This window comes from Hippocampus bargibanti, linkage group LG11, assembly GCF_051943395.1.
Source record: "Hippocampus bargibanti isolate YZ-2025 linkage group LG11, ASM5194339v1, whole genome shotgun sequence".
In the NCBI taxonomy this organism is placed as follows: domain Eukaryota; kingdom Metazoa; phylum Chordata; class Actinopteri; order Syngnathiformes; family Syngnathidae; genus Hippocampus; species Hippocampus bargibanti.
The window spans coordinates 5925472-5947253 of record NC_142744.1 but is presented as its reverse complement, the minus strand read 5'-3'; the positions used below and the strand labels follow the sequence as shown (position 1 = coordinate 5947253).

Here is a 21782-nt window from a genome sequence, read left to right as displayed (position 1 = left end):
CCCCTTTTCTCTCTCTCCCTCCCCTCCCTCTTTCTCTTTCCCCATCTCACCTTCTATTTCTCTCTCTCCCTTTCCCACTCACTTTCTTTCCCTCTCTCCCTCTTTCCTCTCCCATTCTCTCTCTCCCCTGCTCTTCTTCTCTTTCTCTTCTCCCTATCTCCCCCCTTTCTCTCTCTCGCTTTCTCTTCTCCCTATCTCCCCCCTTTCTCTCTCTCGCTCCCCTCCCTCTTTCTCTCTCCCCTCCATCTTTCTCTCTCTACTCTGTCTCCCTTTCTCTCTCTCCCACTCTCTTTCTTTCCTTCTTTCTCTCTTTCTCTCTCCCTCTTTCCCCTCTCCCATTCTTTCTCTCTCCCTCTCTCATCTTCTCCCCCCTTCTTCTTCTCTCTCTCCCCATCTCACCTTCTCTCTCTCTCTACCCTGTCTCCCTTTCTCTCTCGCTCCCCATCTCTCCTTCTGTCGGTATTTCTCTCTCTCCCCTCTTCTTTTTCTCTCCTTACCCCTTCTCCCTTTCTCACACTCTCTCTCACTCGCTCTTTTCCCCCTCTCCCATTCTTTCTCCCTCCCTCACCTTCTTTCGCTACCTACGCCTCCCTTTTTCTCTCTCTCTCTCCCCATCTCTCTCTATTTCTCTCTCTCTCTCTACCCGCCCCCCTTTTCTCTCTCTTTTTTTCTTTCTCTCTCTCTATATTTCACTCTCTCCCCCTCTCTTTCTTTCCACTCACCTATTCTTTCTCTCTCCCCCACCTCTGTCTCCCCCCTCCTTCCCTCTCTCGGACCAGGCCATTAGCCGTGAATTATGGTGCTGCGACCATCACAGCCAATTGTCTGGATGAGAAGGAGGCTGTGGCTCACTTTGAGCTGTGGTGCGTTTGCCTCCGGCCAAGTGACGGACGGACGGCCAGCTGCTGATCATCTCTGCAGTGTTGGTCAAAGCAGGTAAGTGGAGGAAAATGTCACGTATCATACTGGTCATTTGGCGTGAATTTTGCTCAGCTGTTGGGAGAAAGGTCTGAAACTTTCACGTGTGTATGTCATTTGTTTGTCGCGGTTCTATTTTGGATCGGTTTGCTAAAGTTACACTTGTATACATAAGAAAGCTGTGTGTTGAGATGCAGTGGTAGAACAGAGAAGAATATTGTTATACTCATATATTGAACAGTACACTGAGTATCCTCGCATTACTTATTTTACTTACATACTTTCTAGTATTTTTGTATGCGTGTGCTACTTTTTTTCAAGGAAGGAAATAGGAGTGGGGTGAAGGTCCTCATTGGATAGGTTATTATTCAGAGGCCTATGCAAACTATGAAAAAATATAAAAATATATATGTGTCTCATTATATCATGACATAATGATGGTGCTACAACCCTTGACGCAAGGGATGTTGTAACAAATAGAGGACTGCTAACATAACAATGCTTGCATGCATATATTCTTTATCCTCTGCAAGCAATGACTCATGACATCAGATGATTAAACCACATACATTAAACACAGATTCTTTACATTTTTGACAGCGAATTTCTATAAGAGACGGCCTTGCATTTGCGACGCGGATTAAAAACAACAACACATTTTTCACATCTTCTTTTTAAGATCTTTTAAATGTTGTATTTTTAAGTTAGCTTGCCCAACATAGATTTGACCATGCATTAAAAAAAAAGGAGATTCACCCATCGCTGGACCTAATCTTGAATTCCCAAATGTTACTAAATATATCAATATGTTACATATTGTATATTACTATGGCAACAAAAATGATAAATATAAATATATCTGATAAACAAGGTTAGTGAACTGAAATTAACCACAGTTAAGACTTTACTATGTGTTTTTATCAAGTACAATGTTTTTTTTTTTAAATTAAATAAACACATTGATTCTTTGGCTAAAAATCACATTCTTGAATTTGTTCGGGTTTTGTTTTTTCTTGTTTGGGTGCCGATAAAGCGCTGGTCATGGCCTCTGGCAATGTTTTTCACTGCCACAAGGGGGCAGCATTTCCCTTTTTTACATATACAGTATATAAACAAATATGTATTCATTGCATTGTATTTGCTATCTGTTAGTTATCTATTAGCGGTCTAATTGGCTGACTATCGATCTATTGGATTAGATATCTATTAGCTAGCTTTCTATTTGAGTTATTTCCGGGTTGAGTGAACGCTGGCGCGTGTGGCTGCCACTGCTCAACCGCAGAAAAACTTATCCTGTGACTGGAAAGCGACCTTGAGAGTTTTGAAAGGCGCTTAGAAATGAAATGTACTGTATTATTATTTATTATTATTTTGGACAACCACCCTCATTTCAAGCTTATATAACTCCAGACCCATATAATTTAGGAATGAACTCTTTTTTTCTGTTGAAAGAAGAGAGTATAAGGTGTCTTACGCTGCATTGAATGTTGATGTAGTCCTAAAACTCAATATTCTGTGGGTCCTGGAATTCGAGTGACAATGACAAAAACCCTGGCACTGGAGTGGACACATTTTTTGCACTTCGTCTGGCAGTGAATGAGTTAAAGTGAAGAAACAATTTGACATTAATTTTCGCAATTGGAAACAAGAAGTAAACAGTAGTTAGCCACGGACAGCGATTCGATGAGTTCCCTCAGGGTATAGCCGCGTCCGTTGGGCTTATTTTAACAAAGCGGCCATTTATTTGCTTGTTATAAGGTGAGAGAACAGGAGCCAGATGGAGGCTGTTGATCTTATTTGAAAGGCTGATGTGAAAAGGCCATTACTTGAACCACAGCAAACACACACACGCGCGCACACACACACACACACACACACACACACACACACACACACACACACACACACACACACACACACACACACACACACACACACACACACACACACACACACACACGTGCTGTACTAAATTGGAATGATTGCGTGCACTTTTAGGTCAGATGTCAACATGTTTCTGTCGTCATCTTAAGGTGAGGGATGATGAGTGCGGCGGCGGCGAAAGCGGTGGTGGTAACACACACCACGAGACATGATGGTTAGCGTTGTTAATGATTGACGGAGCCTCAAACAAAAAAAAAAACACTCGTTGCTAAGCGCCCGAGGAAAAGGGGTTACATTTCTAGCACCAATGTACTTATGAAGACGTCTTTTAGATTCGTGTTGGGATTCAATGTCCATAGTAAAAAAATAAATTCTGTTTGTTCTATTTTATTTTCCGAGGAACTTAACACGCATTCATGTCTGCTTTCAGTCGTCGGTACCCTGACCTGATACGATGGTGGGGCTGAGGAACCGTTCCACGTGGGATCCACTTCTGCTGAAGTCATCTTGCATCAAATCATGCGCCGTCGGCTGCTCTTTGGGCATCACGGCACATCTCACCTATGCCAATGCAGACAAAGAGCCCGTTGAGGGTGAGGATGGGGGTGATGGGGGACACGCGTGCATAAAAACGAGACCAATTTCAGTCGAGAATCCATCAAGGTTGTCAACTTTATAAAACTTGAAATGTAGTAGTAGTGTTGTGAAATGTAGTTTAAAATGTAGTGTAAAATGAAATGTAGTGTAAGTGTTGAGCGCTTTGTGTATATCTTTGTGGGTAACCTGTGAAAAAAAAGATATGGACCCCCCTAAAAAATTAAAGTACCGTATTTTCCGGTGTATAAGGCGCACTGGAGTGTAAGGCGCACCCCTAATGAATGGTGTTAAAATACCTGTCAACCTTGGCTAATAGCTGCCTTTATAAATGCCCGTATAAAAGTTGTAGTACGCCATACATTATTTGAAATGCTTAAAAAAAATGCAAACACAAGTGGAAATGCAGACAGTTTATCGCGCATGTGCATGTTATACTTTTATTAATCCTACCGTATGCAACGATAAAAAAATCTATACGATTGAGGATTACTTTTGCTGGCTTGCCGTGACAATAGTAGCGACCGGCGGCAGCATTGTCGTTGGCTAACAGCAGTTGAGACCAACTACATTTGAGCCAAAATGGTTCACAATTTGTATTTTTTTTTTACCCCCGTATAAAAGTTGTAGTACGCCGTACATTACAGTAAAGTCTCGTTATATTGATATCGGTTATATCGATAGTACCGCTTATTACGATACTATTTCTATGAACGCAAGGAGAAAATTACATGCGCGCAGGGTCGGATATATCGATAGTCCTGGTTATATCGATATTTTTTCGGACTCCCGAGAATATCAATATAACGAGACTTTACTGTATTTGAAATGCTAAAAAATAACATAAAATACGGGGGGAAACGTATAAGTTGACAGGTATGGGTTTATTTTTCCATATATAAAGCGCACCGGACTACAAGGCGCACCTTCAAAAGAATGAAAAAAAGTTTTCCAAATATAATATATAAATTGATAATAGTTTTCCAAATACAAGGCACACCACATTATATGGCGCACCCGCATATAAGGCGCAGTGTCATCTTTTGAAAAAAAAAAAAATCAAGTTTTTTGGGTGGACCTTATACTTTGGAAAATACGGTAATTGTTGGCAGATCATTTATTATTTTAAAATCATTTGACTTGCCCGATGTCTCCTCTGCAGGTGTATTTGTGTACCCTCTCGGTGAAAAAGAGGTTGTGGTTGACTTTGAGGCGGCCATTGGGGGACGTCTGATGGGAGTCCAGATCCAAAACCGAGGCAAGCTGAAGGACTGCTGCGTGGACTGTTGCCCAGGTGCCTCTGTTGAAGGACGGGAATGGAACTGCTGCGGGAGTTCCAGTTTTGACATGCAATGCAGCAACGGTGAGCACGTGTTGGCTAAGAGCAATAGAATTAAATGCGGAACCCACCGATTGATGTTCGATTGGAAGTTAAATTGTGTCATGGAAGGTTTTGTTCCGTTACGCCGGTACCAAATTCACTTTCTTTCAGGGCATCTGATCTTGGATGAGGACCTGGAAAGAAATCTTTTTATCATCGACACGGGAGTCATCGAACCAATGGAAATGGTTGCCATTATCATGAAAACCTCATTGGAACTTCCTACATTGGAAAATGGAGCAATCCACATCGTGTATCCGACTTTACTAACCCCCATCGTCACCCACATGACTGCGAGCAAGAGTGAAAATGGGGGCAAATCAGAAGAGACTGGGTAACCAAAAATACATTTTTTGGGGGGTGAAAGAGGAGGAGGGGGGGGGTTTCATGGGGGGAGTGCATTTTTATTAAGACTAAAATTGGCCTCGCTTTACACCACTTTGGTAATTTTAGCATATTTACATTGAAGTTACAAAAATAAATAATAATCATAATAATACAGTTGTTCATAATACTAATAATAATAGGAATAATAATAATCCTAAAATATTATAGATAACAATAATAATATAATAATGCTACGAGTACTAGTACTAATAATACTATTGATAACAACAATAATGAGACTACTACTAATAATTAATTAAAAATTATTAATAACACTAATTATATTATTATTACTACCAATAACAATATTAATGTTAATAATAATCAAAATAATAATAATAATAATAATAATAATAATAATAAATGATAAATACCAATATTCAGAAAAAAAATATTCATCCCACAAGGTTTTTTTTCTTTTCTGAACATTGTTATTTATTATTACTTATTACAATCTACTAATAATAATAAGAAATAATAATAACAATAATATATAATAGTAATTAATAATAATAAACAATAATAACAATATTAACAGCATTAATAATAATAATAATAATAATAATAATAATAATAATAATAATAATAATACTATTGCTAACAACAATAATAATGTGACTACTACTACTAACAACAATAACAACAATAAGAAGAATAACAATAACAATAATAACAACAACAACAACAACAACAATAATAATAATAATAATAATAATAATAATAATAATAATAATACGTCTGTGTAAGCTCTCAGTCGTACAGGAGTGGTCCATCGATGAGAAGGTTTCTTCAGCCGTCATCTGTACAAAAGTGAAGGTTTCCGAAACCTTCACTTTTGTACAGATGACGGCTGAAGAAACCTTCTCATCAATAATAATAATAATAATAATAAAGAATACTGATGTTGGCGGCCATGGTGCCCTGAGTGTTAGCCCTAATTGTCATGGGTTAGCCGGTTCCACCAATTGGATCTGAAATCGTGTCATCTCCCTCTTCAGAGCAACCAGCTGCTTTAGTGCCAACTCAGGAAAACAGGAGCGTGTACTTGACTCGGAGCAGCAGTACTGTGCGCACGCCTTCTTCAACAGTCCAGCTGCCAGTTTGGCTCCTTATGAACTCAACTTTCAATTACTTGTTCGAGGGGCTTGTCTTCTGGCCGGTATGTTAATTTTGATTTTTCAAATATGCAATATAAGATTGAGTGCTATTTATCCTCATTCAAATATTAATTATTGCAATTTTTTCGGACAACTGGAACGGATTACTGGCATTTTCATTTATATTAATAGGAAACTATGACCTGAGATTCAAATTAGGTTATAAGTATGATCACATAATTTAAAATATTCTCTCATAAATCCCTCATTTGATTGCATCTTTCCCTTATTTTTCAAAACCGTGTTGTTGTTTTTTTTTTCAGCAGTTTCTTGGTTTTATTTGTTTGGTTATTCTTAATTAATTAAAAAATTAAAATTAACTCAGGATTGGAGAGCCCCACCCATGCCCTGAGAGCGGATGCCGACCCGAGCGCCCAAAGTGCCTCCGCCACCTACATCACCTTAGCCCAGGAACATCCTTACGACAGACACATCGAAATCATCTTGCACCTCAGCGGTGAGTATTTGAAAAATCTCATTCCCATGCTGCTGCTATCTTCCAAAATATTTGTTCACAGAACCACACAGCCCGCTGGTCATTATAGAAAACGGTAGGCTCTCTTTCAGCCAGTATGAACAGCACATCCTTTCTAGACGTGACTTCATTCGCTGCATCCGTAAAGATCCTGAACCGGAGAGGAAGGTTAGCAGATCACACGTGACGTTTTCTCCATGTTTGCCGCGCAAACTGCTTCTGATATGAATGCGTGCGCAGATGGCGTTTATCCGGAAACGCTACCACAAGGACATCCTGAACAACCCAGTGCTGATGCTTAATTTCTGTCCTGATTTCTTGGCTGAACCTCCGGAGCTGAACAAAGCCACCAGAGAAATGTTGTTCCTTGTTGACTGGAATGGTGGCATAAGTGGCACCAACATTCGTCGTCTCAAAGTGAGCACTGGCCAGTTAGTCAGCCGTACGATATCTATCCCCATTTTTAACTCATTCACTGCCTTTCCCGAATTTATTCAGGAATTGAAAAGTATGACGTTGAGCGAAATTGCCAAATTTGTTTTTTTTTTTTTTTTTTTTTGCGGCGGGTGCCCATAAAGCGCTGGTCAGACCTCTGGCAATTGCCTTCCTGGAATTGGGTATTGGATTTATATATATATATATATATTCTACACATACATACATAGACTTACATACATATAAATATAAATCAGTAGTAAATGTTTATATAGAAATACAAATACAAATATATATATATATATATATATATATATATATATATATGTACAAATATACACATATATACACACACATATACACATTAATACACATCCATACAAATAGATATAAATCAATAGTAAATAAATGTATATATAGAAATAAATATATAAATGAATAATAAATACATTTTTATATCTATCTATCTCTATATCAATATATATATATTTTTTTCATTTATATTATTACCATAATCATACTCTTACTTTTACAATATAAACATCAAATCAATCTCCAATTCCAGTGCATATGTTTATTTGCAAATTATGTTCAACCTATATTGAATCAAATAAACTACAAAAACAACAAGCTAGCTATCTATTAGCTAGCTAGCTAGCTAGCTTTCTATCCATTCAGTTAGTCCGGGTTGAGTGAACGCTGTCGCACGTGGCTGCCGCTGCTCACCCACAGAAAAACTTATCCTTTGATTATAACGTGACCTTGAGAGTTTTGAAAGACAGTTATAAATGAAATGTATTATTATAATAACAAGATATGTGATGTTCAACTCATCTATTTATGTATTTATTTATTTTACAGGAAGCTCTGGTGGTCGCATTGAAGAGTCTCCCTTCGGGCTCCTTGCTCAACATTATTGGCTTCAGCACCCCCATGAAACCTCTGTTCTCAGCCAGCAAACTCTGCACGGATGTTAGTCGGAATTGTTTAAAAATTAGAAGAGGGGGAGGGGGGTTGTTCATTGGTATCGTGTTTCCTGAAAACAGATGTTTTCCAGTCGTGTAGGAAGCCCCCGTTTGACTGCTCTTTAATCAGGCAATAGGTCAATTCTTTGGGTTGCCTGAGCAGCAGAGTATCAGGTTCGGTGGAGATTGAAACAAACAGCGTTTTCACGGTCACCTGAGCATATGGTGACCTTCAATGCATTTTCAGTTTGGCAGGAAGGTCCTTTCAAAAAAACTTGTCATCGTGCCTGTTTGTCCGTATTTAGAGTGAACAGTTTGCAGACACTTTATGACACAAAGTCGGATTCAATTACTTTTGACACTCGCTGTGTCATTGCGGCATTTGATATCAAACAGTTAATTCATCTTTGAGTTGATGTTTGCTTAAAGGACGACGACACCTCCGGACAAGGTGTGTCCATAACGTGTAAAATCACTTCAAATGACTTCTACTGAGCGTATTTCACAAAGATTCCACCGCATATGGCTATATTTTACGCCTTAAGACTCGCGCTGAATATTCAGGAAGTCTTGTTTTCGAGTTGATGACGATGCCTGACGTGACGTCACGTCTGGGACGCCCCTGACCGAGAAAGCGACACACAATGCATTTTGGGTACTTTGTTTGGTCTGAAAACTTTGTGTTGATGGGGAAATTAGAAGGAAAACACATAAATAACGCGATGGTGAATCGTTGTGTGTTACACCAAGACTACTATTTGATACTAGTTGACACAAATTCCCAGCAGACAAATCAGCCCATTTCCAACAGAGCTTGGGCGCCATCTTGTGCATTTTCCGGGACGCTACATTAGAGTCCTGACGGCTCGAATTGATACGGAAGGACTTCTTTAATTGATTGCAAACATTTATGCTTTCCTCTTCAGAACTATTTGAATCATATTCATAACTGCATGAGTAACAAGAAAGCATCTTCTCCGAATCTGAACTCTCCGAAGCCATTGTTTTGATTCTAGAGCAAGGCAAGACGTCCTGGCGTGACGTCACAAAATGGGGGCGGGACTTTCTGAAAATCCCAAGTTCCTGAGCTCATTTTGTGGCAGTTTTCGGACACTTAAGTCATTTTTATTGCTATTTTGCATTTGACTAAAAATATCAGCCTGCATGTTTTGGGTATTTTAGATGCTATAAAAGTTTTTCTGATGTCAGTAAGGAAACAAAAAATGGTGTCGGTTGTCCTTTAAGCTTTGTGGTTGGTGTTTTTTTGCTTATAAAGCTCTAAATGGAATTTGTTGTGCTCCAGCTTACCCTGATGCAGGCCTATGAGTACATCCAGAAGATGAGAGCAAACATGCGTGGTATCAACCTACTGGGGGCGCTATCTTGGGTATACCAGCAGCCAATGCAGCGCACGTACCCTCGTCAGATTTTCATCATCACTGACGGCTCCAAAAATAATGTGGCCAAAGTTTTGGAGCTGGTTCGCAGGAACACGTGCGCTGGCAGGTATTGCTTATTATCCAAAATAAGGAAAATCGACGATAACATGGTGAATGAAAACAGATCCTTATTTGTGATGCGATCTTAGCTACATTGCTGGCCAAACCCTTTAAAATCAATCAATCCTGTTTGTATGGCAAAATGTCTGGAGTCGATTTCAGCTCCGCCCATTAATCCAGTTAAGTGCTACGCAATGAAAGTAACTCCGCCGTCCCCCCTTCACCATCCCCCTTTATAATAATATTTAGCCCTCATTAGTATTCTGCGCTTATACAGACTTTCCTCATAGAATCCGGCTCGCCTTTTCGAAATTGAGATACTTCACCTATTTCAATGTCTACCATCATTCATTCATTCATTGTTTTTACGGACCTCCTTCTGCCCATGAAGGTCGCGGGGGGGCACTGGAGCCTATCCCAGCTTTTTAAAAATTATGTAATTAACTCATTCAAAATGTTTTTTTTAGTTACGGAATGAATTCAACTTGTTCATCAATAATGGATCTGTTTAACTCATTCACTGCCATTCACAAATTTATTCGGGAATTAAAAAGTGCCATTCCCGAATATGTTCGGGTTTTGTTGTTTCTTGTTTGGGTGCCAATAAAGCGCTGGACATGGCATCTGGCAATGTTTTTTTTTTCCTTTCCACAAGGGGCCAGCATTTCCTTTTTTTCCCCATGTTAGCGCTTTGTTCCAGCTTCCGCTGTTGTTAAAGCGTTATATAAACCAATACTGTATTTAATTTTGTACATATGCCCCCATTTTTATGCTCAGATAACTCCAGACCCATTTAACTTAGCAATTAACTCTTCTTTTCTGATGAAAGAAGAGAGTCGAAAGTTTCTAACGCTATATTGAATGTTTATGTAATCCTAAAACTCAATATTCTATGGGTCCTGGAATTCGAGTGACAATGACAAAAACCCTGGCACTGGAGTGGACACATTTTTGCACATCGTCTGGCAGTGAATGAGTTAAATTACAGCGAGAAAAGTAGTACTTAGTAGAGCTTTTAATCTTTTGCCCCTCATCTGAAAATATTTCCTCAGAAATTACAAATACAGTGTTCTGGTAGTACCATTCAATACTTTGGATTTTTGTACTGTGTACACGTATCAAATATATTGTGGTGCTTCTTACCCATCATCCCCGCAGATGCTTTGGCTTGGGCCTGGGCTCCCGAGCTTGTCGGCGACTCTTGCAGGGCGCTGCCAAATTGACAGGTGGCACGACAGAGTTTTTGGAAGATGAGGAAAGACTTCAGCCCAAGGTCTGAAACGCTGTAACCTAGTAGAGGAAATTCATTTTTAATTTGACATGCTTGGCATATTTTTTTCTGTCATTTGCATCAATGCTTTATTAGCTCATCAAATCTCTGAAAAAAGCCCTGGAGCCCGTGCTAACCGATGTGCGGATTGATTGGTACCTGCCTGAAAACATGGAAGCCCTTCTTTCGCCAAATGAAATCCCCGCGCTCTATCCGGGCAATCGTCTTATTGGATATTGCACACTTTATGACATGACAACTTTTAAAGGCAAAAAGACAGAGGTAAGACTCTTGTTAGAAGACGGAATGGGGTTTTCAGTAAATCGGAAAAATAAATAAATAAATCTGTGTAAATCATAAATAAATAAATCTGTGTAAATCATAAATAAAACCACATAAAAATAAATAAAAACAAATAAATAGACAGATAACTAAATAAATAAATGAATACACGAATAAATGCACAGATAAATAAATAACTAAATAAGCACCCAAATAAATAAATACTGTAAAAAAAACGGCATAAATAAATAAATAAATAAATAAATAAGCAAGCACCTTTTTTGTGCTAGGATCATAATTTCTGGTTTTGGTTGCCGCAGAGGGGTAATTAATTCATTCACTGCCAGACGTGCAAAAAAATGTGCCCACTCCAGTGCCAGGGTTTTTGTCATTGTCAACCGAATTCCAGGACCCACAGAATATTGAGTTTTAGGACTACATAAACATTCGATGCAGCGTTAGAAATCTTAGTCTCTTTTCTTTCATTAGAAAAAAAAGAGTTAATTCCTAAATTCTATGGGTCTCGTGTTATATAAGCTTGAAATGAGGGCGGGTGTCCAAAATACAATGCAGTACATATATATTAGTTTATATAGCGCTTTAACAACATCTGAAGCTGGAATAAAGAGCCAACATGGAAAAAAGGCAAATGCTGCCCCCTTTTGGAAAAGAAAAAAACATTGCCAGAGGCCATGGCCAGCGCTTTATCGGCACCCAAGCATGAAAAAAACAAAACCCAAATAAATTCGTGAATGGCAGTGAATGAGTTAATTTGTCACATGGATATTAATTTTTTTTGTCAACTTTCCAAAACGTTTCAGAAGGGCTACGATGGTATGCAAAACGCCTCAATGGGTTCTGTTTTTTCCCCATCAAATGACGACACCTCACCTCCGATTTCGGAGCTCATGCCTGCAGTAACTTGTCCAGAAGGGAACCACCTGGAGGAGGCGTTGAGGGAAATTTCCAGAGAAATCTCGTCAGAGTTCTCCTGTGCCAAAGACGTGGACCCTGACCCCTTTGCAGGTCAGTTGAAAAAGAAATAACTTTAAATTACTTTGTCGCGTTACAAAGGAGTGGATATTTTCAGACTAATTTCCACGAGGAAACAGATACAGTAAAGTCTCGTTATATCGATATTCAAGGGAGTCCGAAAAAATATCGATATAACCGGGACTATCGATATATCCGACCCTGTTTGCATGTAATTTTCTCCGTGCGTGCATAGAAATAGTATCGATATAACCGGGACTATCGATATATCCGATATCGATATAACGAGACTTTACTGTAATTATAAAAATGTTTCAAACTTTCCATGGAATCACGAAAATGCTAAAAAATATTGAACTTCTGTCAGAGATGATCGGTCGGACACTGATTATCTTTTACTGCTGGCAGGGGACGTAGTCATTCATAACGCCCAACGTCTGCAGCTGTCTGCCAAGCTATTTATGAGTGTATATGCAAATTTAAGTGATACTTTGGTAAAACACAGTTCTCTTGATTTGAATACCACGCCCCTAGACATTCCAAGCACCAACAACTATAAAACAACAGAACATAGATATTTTAATTGGTTGTCCTTTCCATGAACTGATAGATTTGTAGCCTGGCTAATGAGCTCTTCCTGTGAAGGAGTTTACCAAGTCGTAAATTAGTCCAAGGCCAGATTTCCTACATGAAGATGACAGTTTAGAAGCTGTGTTTGTTCACCTCAGATTGACCACATATTTTCTGTGCTTACATTGTGGGCCTTCTAAATATGAAACTTTTAAATATGATAACTTCTATTCTGTCTATTCTCTATCAACTTCCAAATTTATGAGTTAACCTTCAATTTCCATTGGGTTTTATCACATTAATCAAACCCTCCGCACTGTCTTTATATGTTCTCACTAGCTGGAGAATTAGACTGTTCAAGCGACGTGAGAACGAGGATCCAGGAAACTTCCTACATTCAGGAACAGTACATCCTGACCCGCTGCTCACTCAGTAGTGAGCGGAGTCTCCCTACACATGTACGGACCTGTTCAAGTTCTGATGCAACGAGGCGGCCCTGTCTCCATGACCCCGTGCCGTCCGCTCCGTTACTGGACACGGGATCTTTACCTCAAGGTCTTGAGAAGATACCCGGTCCTGAACAGAGGTCATCGTTGTCTCGCTGGGCTGACTCGGGATGGCAGCAGAACCTTTCGGCTGACTCTGCTGACAACAAGAGGAAAAATGTGAATATTTTCACAGTTGTAAAATGTCATGTCATGTGACACATGGGGTTCTATTTTCTGAGATAAAAATGTACTTTAGGCACCTCTCCGAAAACTCCAGCTTCTTCATGATGCTTCTACCGTGTAGATTGGACACCTCACTCACGCTAACCAAAAAGGGAATGAGAGGAGCCGCTTCAATTAGGCGGTTGTGTTCACTCCAACAATGGCGCAAATGCCCATTTCTACCAACATTCATCTATGAATATTCCATTACAAATAAAACTTAACCCATGCAGATATTTATTTAGACCACGCTTTGTGCTAGACTTGCATTGGGCATGAAAATTGGAATCTGATGGACGCGACACATAATAATTGCCATTGTTTTTAAACATGTGCTTTCCTTCACTTTTTGAAATCTTAAAGGACAACCAACACCATTTTTTGTTTCCTTCCTGACATCAGAAATACGTTTTATAGCATCTAAAATATGATATTTTTAGTCAAATGCAAAACACCAATAAAAATGAGTTAAATATTACCAAAACTACTTCAAAATGACCCCAGAGATGCAGAGTTTCAGAAGGTCCTGCCCCCTTGTTCGTGACATCACGCCAGGACATCTTGCTTTGCTCTAGAATTAAAACAATGGCTTCAGATTTGGAGAAGATGCTTTCTTGTTACTCATCCAGTTATGAATATGATTCAAATAGTTCTGAAGAGGAAAGCATAAATGTTTGCAATCGATTAAAGACGTCCTCCCATATCTATTCGAGCCGTCAATGACAGCAATGTAGCGTCACAGAAAATGCACAAGATGGTGCCCAAGCTCCATTGGAAATGGGCTGATTTGTCTGCTGGGAATATGTGTCAACTAGTATCAAATAGTAGTCTTGGTGCAGCACAACGATTCACCATCGCGTTATTTATGTGTTTTCCTTCTAATTTCGCCATCAAGAGGAAGTTTTCAGACCAAACAAAGTGCCCAAAATGCATTGGGTGTTGCTTTCTCGGTCAGGGGCGTTCCAGACGTGACGTCATGTCAGGCATCGTCATCAACTCGAAAACAAGACTTACTGAATATTCAGCGCGAGTCTTAAAATGTAAAATATAGCTATATGCCGTGGAATCTTTGTAAAATACGCTCAGTAGAAGTCATTTGAAGTGATTTTGCAAATTATGGACACAACTTGTCCGGGGCGTCGGTTGTCCTTTAAACATCAACTCAAGAATTCCGCTTTTTTTTCCCTCTCCAGAATGGACACTTATCTTGTAGTGACGACTCACATTGGAGACAAAAATCATTGGCCCGTTCCACCATGGCAGTGAGAAGCTTTTCGTCGCCGCAGGGTGAGCTGGAGATGCACCGTCTCAGGAGAGCTCTGGAAAGGGTATCCTTTGACCAAACTCTGGGAGGAAGGCTGGATGAAAGTGACGGGGAGACAAAGCCACCGGAAACACTGTCACGCAGAAGTCTTAATGATTCTAGTGAGTCGATAAGAATGATCCCTTTACTTCATTTCAGAAGTCAATGTACCATTCCAATTTTTTCCCTCCCTCCTACCCATAGGCGGACTCCTTTTTCCTGCCTCTCCCTTATACTGGGACAACTTCACAGACCCAAAGTACCTATTCACCGCAGTTCCGCCAGAGGATCCTCCACCGGGCCAATGCCGCTCCCTCATTCACGGCCTTCTATGCGGTAGACCCGTCACCTGGGAGGCCACGGTGAACCTGGCTCACCTCTTGCTCCCTGAGGACCAGAAGGCAAAAGTAGGGGAAGGATGCAGAAGTCAAGGAGGGGAAAGAGAAAGGGAATCTTGGGATGAGATTATTCACCAGTTGACGGCTCGTTCTGTCATAAGAGATTTTGAGAATATGGCCGAAAAAGAGGACCAAAAAGGACATGGTTGAGTTTAAACTACATACATACATATGTATTTTTAAATGATGAGTACATAATATCCACAATGTATACTCACAAAGTATGTCTGTAGGTTCAGCAAAGCGGTACCGTGTGAAGGCCATCCAAACCAGTAAGCATTGTCACATCGTATGCATGTACACGGCCTTCAACGTCATTGACAACAACCCTAACAAAAGCTTACAGGACGGTGTCGAAGTACAAAATACAGGTGGGCCAAATATACTCTCATTAGTCATAACATTAAGTATACATGCCCAATAAAACAAAACCAGTATCGACCTAAATTAATACTTACTTTATAATTGTGCATATTTATTCATTTCTGTGCGTTTGGGAATCCATTTTGGAAATAATTCCCATTCAGGAAGTAGCAAGAAGAAAGCGTATTCGGTGGGTCTGGGCAGAAGACCCATAAACGGAGACTGTGACGAAGGCGACGAGGCGTGGAACTCGACAGGTAGATGGAATAAATGTATTAAAATCGTTATTATTTTGTTTGTCAATCATTTTATTGCTTTTCAGACAGGGATGACACGCCGACCTCACCTTGCAGTCTTTCATCCTGCGAGTCGAGTAAGTGGCGTCGACTGGCTCAAAACAGGCCTTTATTTACGAGTACCAATTTTCAAATGTTGCTTTCTTTAATCAGTGATATTTACAGCCAAATATATTTTTATCCGCTGCGTAACACAATATTATTGCAGTTTACTTAAAATTGTTTTCATTCTGTCAAATTGGTCGATGACCGGTACGGTTACTTTGTATTATTCTGTCCCCTGGCGGTCAAGGCACGCAAATGCAGAGGGGACAAAAGTACCAGTTGAATCACCACGGGGCACAAAACCTTTTCATTATACACTGTATTATAATACCAGTGGCGGACCGTCAAGCCTTGCAAAGCCTTCTCTGCTGGCCTAAACATATCTTAATCACGAATTGATGTTGATTATATTTTCCCCGAATTCTTATAAAATAATTCCAATTTGTCTTTCAGTTTACTTTCATTACTTTCCCCCTGTTGCGCTGCTTCCCGGCGTGTGTTGTTGTATTTAAGCATTTAACCAATCACATTTCAGCCATCATTTATTACCAGGGTCAGAAATCTACCTGTGCGCCTTCACAATCAGTTCTGCTGGCCCTGTCACATTAAATCTGTCGATCAAACTGTTGTTTTAAGCAATCAGATTTCAGGTTGGCAACCCAAAAGGTGTACCAACGCTTCTTTAAGGCGCTGGTAAAAGTCAGTTTTCGCAAACTATGATTGGCTAGTCACTAGCCAATCATAGTTTGCGAAAACTTTCTCTACTCACAAGCCCCTAGTGACAACAAAACCATACTAGCCAGAACTAGCACACTGTGTTGGTAGTGAGCTGCATACGGAAATATAGTGTATAAATATCGATTTAATAACAGTTTTGTCAAGCCACAATGGCCGAAGGAGAAGAAATGGATTTGGTTGGAAATTTACTGTTAAAGCCATTTTCATTAAGAAAGGTCGGTCTCATGTTTCCTGGCTTATGGAACCCTCTAGTGGATTTGTAGTAAATCACACCACATTTTTTTGCAGTCTGGATTGATTCAGACATAGTACTACTGAAGGCCTAGCGATGAAATCCACGGCCTGCCACTGCGTCATATGACATTTTTCGCTATGTGCTTTTATAAAGTGAAACAATGAGTTCCTTTTTCACCTGATTTTATTCAAACCGACAGATGTCATCAGTGCTGCTGCATCAGTAACAACGGCTCAGTCGTCCACTCGTTCTCAGCGATCTATAGAGAGCAAGTCAATGGAGAGCTTCTTTGGAACCAGGTAAACTATTTGCTATATATTTTCTGCCTATTAGCTATCTATCTAGCTGGCTATCTATTAGCTACCTACCAAGCTAGTTATCTATTAGCTAGCTGGCGATCTTTCTATCTATTTGAGTTATTCTGGGTTTAGTGAACGCTGGCACGTTTGGCTTCTGCTGCTCACCCACAGAAAAAATTACTGATCCTGTGACTGTAAAGTGACCTTGAGAGTTTTGAAAAGCGCGGAGAAATCAAATGTATTATTATTATTATAGAAGAGGTTGAAAAACTTCTGTTGATTTGGATTTACGAAAAGCAGCTTACAGGGGACATTGTGAGTGAGGGTATTATTGCAGAGAAGGCACGGCAACTTCACTCAACCTGGAAGTTCATCATCCATTGACAACTACCATCACAAAGGCAAATAAAACGACTTTATTATACAGTACAGTTTATTCCTTTAATTACAATACAATAGCACATTTATTATACATAAATTAAGGTATATTTTGTGTAGTTTTAAGCCTCATTTAGTAGAAAAGTATGTTTTATGGGGACCTGAGAACTGATTATTCTCTTTTTTAATGGTTTCTTATGGGAAATAAATGTTTGGCTGACGAACGTTTTGTCTTACACACACTTTCTGGGAACCAATTAAGTTCGTAAACTGAGGTATCACTGTACTTTAAAGGACAACTGACGTCACTTTTTTGTTTTTTTATCTGACATCAGAAAAACGTTTTATAGCATGATATGATAGTTTTAGTCAAATGCAAAACACCAATAAAAATGACTTAAAGTGTCCAAAATCTGCAAAAAATTGAGCTGCGAATTGGGCATTTTCAGAAAGTCCCGCCCCCGGTTCGTGACGTCACGCCAAGACGTCTTGCATTGCTTGTGAATCAAAACAATGGCTTCAGATTCGGAGAATATGCTTTCTTGTTACACATCCAGTTATGAATATGATTCAAATAGTTCTGAAGAGGAAAGCATACATGTTTGCAATCGATTAAAGAATTATATGTGCCATTTTGAGGCAACACTGGGGGAAAATCTCTCACCCAAAAAAAACAGGCACAAAATGGCGACCTCCAGTGGCCACCTCCGCTTCCACAGGCTGATAAATTCCTTATATGGAGCTTGGATGCCGTCTTCTAGCGGCTTTTGGGTGCAACACGGTTCTCAGACCAAACATGTAGAGCAAAATACATTGACGTGATGGAAGGACTGCTACAATGTGCCTTTTTTCGGTCAGGGGGCAGTCCTTTCGAGACGTCACATACGAACTCGTCACCAACTCAAAAACAAGACTTCCTGAATATAGAGTCTTAAAACGTAAAATATAGCTATATGCAGTGGAATCTTATTAAAATACGCCCAGTAGAAGTCATTTGAAGCCATTTTACAAATTATGGACACAACTTGTACAGAGACGTCGGTTGTCCTTTAAATGGAGTCCATCTACTTTCAAGTTGAAATGACCTTTAAAATCATTTGACCTCTTCCAGGTTTCCCCTTGGTAGACTCAGGTCCTCGATTTCATCAGGACGACAGATGCCACTTAAGTCCCACTGCTTGTCTGCAGAGACTGACAAACAACCAGAGAATGAAGGTTCAGACTACCTGCCCCTGGTGAGTGGGGATAAAGCGAGAAATTGATAGTGGGACTTGAAAAATACAATTGGCTTATCTGATTGATCGTCTTAGGTTCGCCTTCAGTTGGCCTCGGGAGCTTTTCTGCTCACTGAGATATACGCCGACTGCGTTCAGATTTCCTTGGATCGCCTGAAGAGGGCTTCCCCGTACAGTCTGCATCGTCGCAGCCTTAGCCCGCCTTTCCGCTGCGCATCTCCCAGTGCTCCATCTTTATCGGCCTCCGCCAAATCTCATCACGTCACCTTTTCGCCTTCCTCCTGCACCTTCGCCAAAACAACCGCGCCGCCCTTCCACCACACGCCAGATGACACCCCCTTGATGCTGGAACCCAGGCTTCGCCGACGACACCTGTCAGACCGAGACCCCATTAGCTTCTCGCAAGATCTCCCCAGTTCTGAGGAAGGCTCCCTGGAGCTACCCGGTGGCGACTATCCAGGCCAGAGTCACGGACAGGCAGACAGCGGTCGCGGGTCAGAGACCGATGTACGTGAGGGGTCTTCACGGGAGCCCCCCTACCTTCAGATGAGTAGCCAATTGGCTCAAGACAACCTGGAGGGATCGAGCTGGGCGACCGCAGTGGCTCTGGCCTGGCTTGAGCACCGCTGCGCCGGATATTTCATGGAGTGGGAGTTGGTGGCGGCAAAAGCGGACTTTTGGCTGCGCGGACAGGAACTCCCCGAGGGAGTGGACCTGGCCGGGTTGAGGGGGGCTGCCAGACAGCTGTTCCTGCTGCTGCGTCACTGGGATGAGAATATTAAATTCAACATGCTGTGTTATAATCCCAATAATATGTGAGGCAAGCAAGAGCCCACTTTTCTCTCAAAATCAAGACATTTAGCATATTTGACAATAAACCTGACTTTGACTTTCACATTTCATTTCTAAGCACCTTTCAAAACTCTCAAGGTCACTTTACAGTCGCAGGATAAGTTTTTTCTGTGCGTGAGCAGCGGCAGCCACATGCGCCAGCGTTCACTCAACCCAGTAGCTCAAATAGTTAGAAAGTTAACCAGGTCTGCGTACTTCCACCTACGCAATATCAATCGTCTTTGTCCGTCTCTCACTCCTCACACCACACAACATTCGTAACATCGATTCTCTTCCCACCTTCAAGTCCCATCTCAAAACCCACCTCTTTAAAATTGCATTTTCTGTGTAGCTCTCTCTCGTTTCTATTTATAATTGTATTTTATTTATTGTATTCTATTTGTGATTGTATTTTATTTTTTATAGTACATATGCTTGTCTGCGACTGTAAAGTGTACTTGAGAGCTTTGAAAGGTGCTTAAAAAGTAATGTATTATTATTACAGTAAAGTCTCGTTATATCGATATCGGTTATATCGATAGTACTGCTTATTACGATACTATTTCTATGAACGCAAGGAGAAAATTTATATGCCGCAGGATCTGATATATCGATAGTCCGGTTATATCGATATTTTTTCCGACTCCTGAGAATATCGATATAACGAGACTTTACTGTATTATTATTATTATTATTAAAAATTACCTAATAGATAGCTATTAGATAGCCAGCTAGATAGATAGCTAATAGATAGCTAGCTAGATAGTTAGCCAATCAGCTAGACAGCCCATAGATAGCTAATAGATAGCAAATACATAGCTAGGTAGCTAGCTAGATAACTGACATTGAATGGAATTTAAGCAAAAATATATATTGCACATATTGCACCATTATCATACGATAGGTAGCAACTGGGGAAACCTCAGCTAAGTAACACTTTTCCTTGCATTATTACATAAACATTCAATGCAGCGTAAGAAAACATGGACTCTTCTTTCATCAGAAAAAAAAGTTATTTCTTAAATTATAAGGGTCTGGAGTTATATGAGCTTGAAATGAGGGTGGGTGTCCAAAATACAATGCAATACATACATATTGGTTTATAGAGCGCTTTAACAACTGCTGAAGCTGAAACAAAGCGCTAAAATGGGAAGAAAAAAAGGTAAATGCTGCCCCCTTGTGGAAAGAAAAAATACCAGAGACCATGGCCAGCGCTTTATCAGCACCCAAGCATGAAAAAAAAACAGATTCAGAAATGGCGCTCCACGTCATATTTTCAAATCCTGAAGAAATTCGGCAATGGCATTCAATGAGTTAACCAGTAAAAAAATAAATAGTTAATTCCTAAGTTATATGGGTCTGGAGTAATATGAGGTACAAATGGGGGCGGCTGTACAAAAGGTAAATGCTGCTCTCTCTCGTGGAAGGGAAAATACATTGCCAGAGGTCTGACCAGCGCTTTATCTGCACCCCCTGCAAGAAAAAACAAAACCCAAACAAATTTGGGAATTTCACTCCATGTCATGCTTCTCAATTCCCAAATACATTCGGGAATGGCAGTGAATGAGTTAAAAGGAAAAATACTGATTCATATGTTCTGTAAACAGATCTATAGTCTTTTATCAAGCCACCTATAAAACGAGTTTTGACTGAAACTGGAATAAAGATGAGGATTTTTTTAAAGACAGTAAAACAAAGAAATAAAAGGCACACATTTTGAATTTGTTTTACATTTATTTGACAAACTACTCAATTTTGGAGTAGATAATATTCATATATGATATTTGTTTATATTTATCGTGAAGGGTAGAGGCTATACAGGGCTTTGGACCTTTTTTTTAATGAATATTTATGATCATAGAAAAATATTTTTAAACATTATGCAAATGCAAAGCTGACCTTTTTTTTTCCCTTCATGATTTTAGACTGTGCGGGCATGCAAAGAAAAAAAAGTGCTCCATGCTCTTTCTAATGGATGATTTGACTCTGGACGTACTTGACTTGTTTGTTTTGAAACGGCGAATGTGATTAAGCGCCTGATTGTCTCGGAAAGCGGAGATTCTAACGACAATTTGGCTTGAATGAAATCCTTTATAGGGACTAATAGTAAAACGAAGACTGTACAGAAAAAAAACACAAAA

General features: G+C 40.0%; 2 protein-coding genes and 1 long non-coding RNA gene across 3 annotated transcripts in view; 1 reads left to right on the top strand and 2 right to left on the bottom strand.

Annotated features, from left to right (window-relative positions):
- Positions 1–3354, bottom strand: part of prss56 (serine protease 56) — an 18333-nt gene extending 14979 nt beyond the window's left edge. The window contains exon 1 of the mRNA XM_089007678.1: positions 3249–3354. The gene's annotated coding sequence lies outside the window, so the exon portion shown is untranslated. The remainder of the gene's footprint in view (positions 1–3248) is intronic.
- On the top strand, positions 817–21782 carry vwa5b2 (von Willebrand factor A domain containing 5B2). Its single transcript, XM_089007672.1, has 22 exons — positions 817–936; positions 3233–3395; positions 4559–4759; positions 4889–5111; positions 6163–6323; positions 6647–6778; positions 6840–6964; positions 7037–7213; positions 8093–8203; positions 9500–9702; positions 10854–10968; positions 11062–11247; positions 12069–12273; positions 13150–13475; positions 14714–14945; positions 15028–15366; positions 15455–15592; positions 15749–15841; positions 15907–15957; positions 17098–17197; positions 18687–18810; positions 18886–21782. The coding sequence occupies exons 2-22, from the start codon at positions 3257–3259 to the stop codon at positions 19627–19629; spliced, it is 4125 nt and encodes a 1374-aa protein (XP_088863798.1). The 5' UTR covers positions 817–936; positions 3233–3256; the 3' UTR covers positions 19630–21782.
- LOC148891285 (uncharacterized) lies at positions 11128–14077 on the bottom strand. Its single transcript, XR_016116391.1, has 5 exons — positions 14000–14077; positions 13559–13621; positions 13360–13455; positions 12139–12265; positions 11128–11224 (listed from the first exon to the last, which is right to left on the bottom strand). It is a non-coding gene; the product is annotated as an uncharacterized LOC148891285 (long non-coding RNA).